This window comes from Pararge aegeria, chromosome 9, assembly GCF_905163445.1.
Source record: "Pararge aegeria chromosome 9, ilParAegt1.1, whole genome shotgun sequence".
Classification (NCBI taxonomy): domain Eukaryota; kingdom Metazoa; phylum Arthropoda; class Insecta; order Lepidoptera; family Nymphalidae; genus Pararge; species Pararge aegeria.
This window is the reverse complement of record NC_053188.1, coordinates 17,712,915-17,719,869: the sequence shown is the minus strand read 5'-3', so window position 1 is coordinate 17,719,869 and position 6,955 is coordinate 17,712,915. Positions and strand designations below refer to the sequence as shown.

General features: G+C 35.5%; 1 protein-coding gene across 1 annotated transcript; it reads left to right on the top strand.

The window, feature by feature from the left end:
- Positions 1 to 4,856: 4,856 nt before the first annotated feature.
- LOC120626237 (proline-rich protein 4-like) lies at positions 4,857 to 6,475 on the top strand. The gene is made up of 2 exons (XM_039893651.1): positions 4,857 to 4,891; positions 5,228 to 6,475. The coding sequence occupies exons 1-2, from the start codon at positions 4,880 to 4,882 to the stop codon at positions 6,422 to 6,424; spliced, it is 1,209 nt and encodes a 402-aa protein (XP_039749585.1). The 5' UTR covers positions 4,857 to 4,879; the 3' UTR covers positions 6,425 to 6,475.
- Positions 6,476 to 6,955: the final 480 nt, after the last annotated feature.

Below are 6,955 nucleotides of genomic sequence, written 5' to 3'. Positions count from 1 at the left end.
ACTAATTGTTTGTAAAGAAGTAATGTATGTGTGTGTTACCTAGTTAAATAATTAGTAGGTATGCTGGGCAACATTTCCGAATCCATCGAAGAGTGTCTCAGTAACTCTTCCATATTTATTAATAGGACAAACCATATAGTTTAAATATATAAATACGTTAAAACTTCACGGAGTTATGAAAATAAAAAATAACAAGTTCCTTTTTAAAATCGGTTAAAAAGAAACACCATTTTAGTTGTAGATCGAAATCAACACTTGACAGCTAACTAATTAGTCCCCAGTTTCTTAAAGGCCGATTAAACCATAGGTGTTTGAAATAAAAACTCTATATTTCGTACGAATGCTCAGGGTTTTGTAAGCCTAAATGATTACGTATTATTCAGTATGTACAACAGCCCTTTAAGTTTAACTGAACACCTTTTTGGGAACAGACTTACAACCAAAAAAAAAATTAGTTCAAAAAGTTTTGAACACGTGTTTAACAGTCACGTTCCTCTCTTAATTATCAAAAAGCTAATAGGTATTATAACAGTTTAATGAACAGGATTTGTACTTAGCACCTGTAGTAGTTAAGATTACCAGCTAAATCATTGCACTATTGAGTTTTGCATTGCATTGCGCATTTAACTATGAAGAATTTGTAAATGATAAACACACAGTACAGTTTACATAATAAATAAAATAATTATAGTTACATAAATCAACTCACTCACTAATTTAATTATTGATCCTCGTTTCAGAAACTGGGGCTAGGTGTAATATTATCGAGGTTGCCATTTGACCCCTGCCTCAAAATGCAACATTCATTATATAAACATAAAATTAGAATTGTTTTGAAGTTTGCAGCATTGACGCACATATTATACATGTACATATATACCGCTTGACAAAATTGCCAATTAAAAAAGTCAATTTTTCGCAATTATTTGTAACTTCAGGTAGGTTCAATTCCAAATATTTTGATAAAATTTTGCATACTCTTATTTGCCGGAAAAGAAGTATCTTAAGTTTTATAACACTTTAAAGTACAAATAAAAGGCACGGGGGGAGGGGGGCAACTCTGTTGCAAATTTGTATGAATGCTATGTTTTTGAAATTCCCAAAACTTTTCATTTATTATATTATATTCTGTAACATTACGAATAAATCGGGACAAATTTACGGGCATTCGCCTTAGTCACACTGAGGTGTACGATACGAATATCCTTTATTTGGGAATTTTGACAATATTTTTTTAATGTTTGCTTTTATAAATCAGATGTAGAAAATAATATAAACTTAAGAGTATGTATTTATGTCTTATTGTGACGTGACAACTTATAAATCATGGTACTAATTTTGAAGTTTTGCTGGAGATAGGCGTATCGGTCTCGGGTTTTCTCCTAATTTCATTGCAAATCCGAATTTCAACGTGGTCGAAGTCGCGGGCTACAGCAAGTTTAAATTTATTCCCTCGCGGACTTTTTGGTACTTAACAATAAGTAGATAGTTTAATCATGTAACACATCACATATTTATCATCAATAGTTTTCTCAGAGCACGCCAAGTAATGATATAACTTTATAGGAAATTTTGCTACTTTGGGTTATATTATCGCAATTTTCTTAAGGACCTCCAATTTTTTTCAAAATAATCTATAGCCTATTTAACTTCGTGCTTGTTTAACTTTATGTTTGCGAAGAAATGGTTAACATAGGTACAGAACTTTTGGAGCCTATTCGTTACAAACAAACAAAATATCTTTCCTCTTGTATACCTCTATTGTACATACTAGTTTTTTTTTAAATATTAATTGTTAGTGTTGTTCTATGCATGTAGTCTGGTTTATGCATCACTTATTCGTGTGTGTATTTTTTACAGTATTTCGTCTTCTTTTTAGTTTTCCTTATCCTTACGTTGCCTGGTAGAGATCACTACTTAGCGATAAGGACGCCTTGTATATACTCCTACTTGAATTGTTTGTTCCTTTTTGATTTTCGACATATTTCTGGTATATATTATATTTATAAAAATAAGTAGAGTTTGCATTTTTCTCTCAACTCCTTCCGGATGCTGAACATTGCGTCTGATAGACCTGATCAAAGTGTCTCAGTTAGAAATGTGGGTTGGAAAAATTGAACCAACCAAGCTGCATTTTTATTAACTGTTTGGAAGTACTATTAAACTATCTACATAATTTACCTGATTGCCTCTATTCGGAATTAATGAAGTTCAAACAAATTACGCAGTTACGTGCTTTCTGCCGACCGTTGAACCAATGTCTTAGACAATAGCCGGTAATAGTGGTTATACCATTGATTGATAGCGTATACTTATCATATATATAAGAAAAGAAATTAATGTTTATGTACTTCCCATTTCGCTATTAGGTAATTTAATGTGAAGCATATGTAATTATGGTGGGTATCATAGTTTAAAGTGATCCGGTTATAAATTAACTGACCACGAGAAATGACGGCCGACAGGCGCAGTGGGCAGAGTCCATGGCCGTGGGTTCGATTCCCATAACTGGAAAATGTTTGTGTGATGAACATGAATTGAAAAAGTTTCTCAGTGTCTGGGTGTTTATCTATATATTATAAGTATTTATGTATATTATTCATAAAAATACTCATTAGTCATTTAGTACCCATAACACAAGTAACGTTTACTTTGGGGTTAGATGGCGATGGTTCCATTGGCGTAGTATATTTATTTATTCATTTAAATGTGCACTATATAAGCACTATATAATTATTGACGAGGATAGCATTATTTTTTTATCATGGTCCGATTACAAATTTTGAACCACGAGAACGAATTAGTGAATTAATAATACTGATTTAAACTTAACATTGATTGGATACTTGGGAAGCGCTGATAGCGCATTGAGCTTGACTTCAATTACGGTAGGCCGAGTTCGAATTCCAGCTCGCACCTCAAACTTTTCTAAGTTATGTGCGTTTTAAGTAATTAAAATATCACTTGCTTCAACGGTGAAGAAAAACATCGTGAGAAAACCTGCATGTCTGAGAGTTTTACATAATGTTCACAAAGGTGTGTGTAGTCAACCAATCCGCACTGGACCAGCGTGGTGGTCTACGGCCTTATTCTCATTGTAGGGGGAGATCCGTGCCCTGTAGTGGGCTGGTAATGAGTTTGAGTTTATAATGATGATAGAGTTAGTTAAAAGGAATGAGAGTAATATAGGCTACTTTATATTCCAGCAAAACAAACGGTTCCCACGGGATTTGTAACTAAACGGAGTCGAAGAACTCGAGCTAGAAATAGTAATAAACGAGTAGACCCTGCTTTCTGAGTCAAAGGCCGTGGGTTTTCCACAACTGTAAAATGTTTGTGTGATGAACATGAAGGTCTTTCAGTGACTGGGTGGTTATGTGTAGATATATTATTCATAAAAAATATTCATCAGTCATCTTAGTACCTATAACACAAGCTACGCTTACTTTGGCGCAAGATGGCGATGTGTGTATTGTCGCAGTATATTTATTCAATCTATAATCCATCTGATTATGTTATTATTTACATTTTTATCGATCACAAGTTGGTTCACTATTTTGCGATAATACGTACGTATCTTCAAATCATCGCATCGAGACAGACGTAAGTACATTTATAAGATCATTATCATAACTTCTGAGTGCGTTGTTTTATCTTGCCTTAGAAAAGTGGCATCGTAATACTACACTGATCTACACTGATGGTTTTTATCAATAAAGCATCTGACTCATTGACAGGAGATTAAAAATATCTGTTTGTTATTGCTCAGCAGACATCTAGTTTACCTACGTCATAGGTTTAATGGCAAACAGTTACTTTTGTTGTCTTACAACTGTGACCTAAGAACAATGAATAATATAAACTGGGACCCAGTTAAATCTATCCAATGTCTTCTAATCATCGGTAAAGGCATAAAGATTTTTTTATATCTTGAGACCAGTACTTTTTTCGCTTTTATAATATTGGTAAGGATGTTTCTTTATATTTTTAAACTCACTGTTTATTGTAGCTTTATTTAGATTAGCCGCGCTTTAAACATTATTTTTGTTTTTCTTCCCAAAGCAGATACTACAGTCGAAAACATAAGTTAAAATGCTATTAGAAGTGTTCATTGGAAACTGTAGAGCAACGTAGAGAAGACTGTTTTGTGTCTTCCTTTTCTTGCCCGTATCCCATATCTGCTTCAAACTTGAGGACAGAGTTGTTTTTGTTGCAGTTTGATATGCGAATACCATTTGTTTGTCCAAATATCGATTATTTAAGCTATCTTGTCACCTAACAAAATTATTTTATAAAACAATGTTAATAAGCTCAAATAGCTTTTAAATTTTCCTTATTACGTAAATACTTATTTATGTCCTCTTTGAATTAAATTTAAAGTAATAAATTTATTAATATATTTAATTTAAAGCGTAACAATAATTTCAAAAATCATTTTTTTTCCATGAACATCTGTTTATTTTCTTTAATTATGGCGTTTTCTTTTAATTACGAAACATTCTAACATGATCTGTGATTATATTTATGAAGATATAATAATAATTTCATAACATTGGATATTTTAGAATATATTCCTTCGTACATTTACCTAATATTACATTAATTTGCGCTACCATCTTAAACACAAAACGAAATTAAGCAACCTAATTAACAAACCAAATTTAAGTAAAATTCGTGACCATCTTATAAGAAATAAAAAAATTGTAACGTTACGTACACACACACGTGCATTTCGCACGGATGTATGGGTGCATGGCTGTATGAGCGAAAGTATTTGCCTCACTGATCGCCGAAACTACTTACTCCCAGTATAAAACCACGGACCCCGTCTCTCACAGCACACTCCTGCACAGCCTTCGCTGAACATCAAACCAGCGACATGAGGCTATTGGTTAGTAATATATAAACAAAACAGATCAATAACAAAAATAACTGCATCCATAATTACATCTCAAATTAAAGTCGTAACTTTTTCTTAACAATATTAAATGTTCGAAAATATTTCTCAACAATTTTATTAGAATTTATTTATAATCCCGGAATAGAATTAAATTGTAATAAAATTGCTGAATAAAAATAAATGCTGATATTGTTCTGAAATAAAATATTACATCATCATTATATAACATAATTCTCAACTTTTTTGTGAATTAATTATCATAAAGGTAATCTTAATGCGTGTATTTTTTACGGTTAATCATGTAACTATTTGTTTGTTTGTTTTCAGAGATCTTCCTTCATCCTGGCCGTGGCTATAAGCCTGGCCACGGCAGAGGACAAGGCGGAAAAAGACACCAAGGCTGAACCTGCACCAGTCGAAGAAAACAAGAAACAGGATAAGAGAGGACTCTCTGAGTACTACGGCGATCACGGTGGCTTCGGGGGCGGAGGATACGGTGGAAGCAGCAGTGGTGGAGACTATGGCGGATATGAAGGAGGCTTAAATGAAGGCTACGGCCATGAGCACCATGAGAAAACCATCACTGTAATCAAGAAAGTGCCAGTCCCGTATCCAGTGGAGAAGCACATTCCAGTACCAGTGGAGAAGCGCATCCCATACCCAGTGAAAGTGCACATACCACAACCGTACCCAGTCGTGAAAACCGTCCACTTCCCAGTGAAGGAAACCATCAAAGTGCCAGAGTACATCCCCCAACCGTACCCAGTGACCAAACACGTACCTGTACCAGTCAAAGTGCATATCGACAGACCCTACCCAGTCAAGGTTTACGAAAAAGTCCCCTACCCAGTGGAGAAGCATATCCATGTGCCAGTTGAAGTGCACGTGCCCCACCCATACCCAGTAGAAAAAGAAGTACATTTCCCAGTAAAGGTTCCAGTCAAAGTGCACGTGCCTTACCCCGTTGAGAAGATCGTCCATTACCCAGTCAAAGTACCAGTGGATCACCCAAGGCCCGTTCATATTGAGAAGCCAGTCCCCGTACACGTCGATAAGCCAGTGCCGTACCCAGTGGAGAAACCAGTCCCCTACCCCGTGAAGGTGCACGTTGATAACCCAGTGCCAGTCCACGTTGACAAACCTGTGCCAGTTCCCGTCAAGGTACCAGTACCAGCGCCTTACCCCGTAGAGAAAGTTATTCCATACCCAGTGGAGAAGAACGTTCCTATTCCCGTGCATATCCCAGTAGACAGGCCTTACCCTGTGCACATTGAGAAGCACATACCTTACAAGGTTGAGAAACACGTGCCTTACACAGTCAAAGTCCCAGTTCCTATTGTCCACCATGAGGAGCACGGTCACGGCAGTGAGGGTTCAGATGGAGGTTATGGAGGTAGCAGCTACGGAGGAAGCAGCTACGGGGGAAGCAGCTATGGAGGAAGCAGCTATGGCGGAGGTTTCGAAGGAGGTTACGGCGGAGGTCACTCGGAAGGCTCCGAAGACGGCAGCGACTATCATCACTAAGGACTGATCTCTTTGTTTTTCTTTTGTAGATAGCTTTAAATGTTGATTTGTGTTTAGAAAATTTATTAAGTATTTTATTTTATTTTTACCACGTGACTGGATATGTAAATATACTACCGAAAGTATTACAAAATACATTCTCGAAATGTTTATGACGATTTTTATTAGACTTCATTCAAATGCCAAGAGCCTTTAAGCTTAATAAACTGAAGTGGTTCCTCAGATACCTAATTAGATAATATGTTTAAGCAATCACTTCTAAAATTACATGTATCACAAACCTAGATACATATTATCATGTTAAATATATCGACAGATCAATTTCAATGTACAATACGAGTACATATTCCAAAGTTGTTACTTGTACTGGCAGCTCATGTTACGTGAACTGTTGTGCAACACTTTATAAAGACTGCTGCTAATCCATTGCTGGAAATAATTCACTTAAACAGGAATTACGTCCGTAATAAACTATATTTAAGTAGACAGGAATCAATCGTTCGTAAAAAGTAGATTGAATGGTATTTTTCT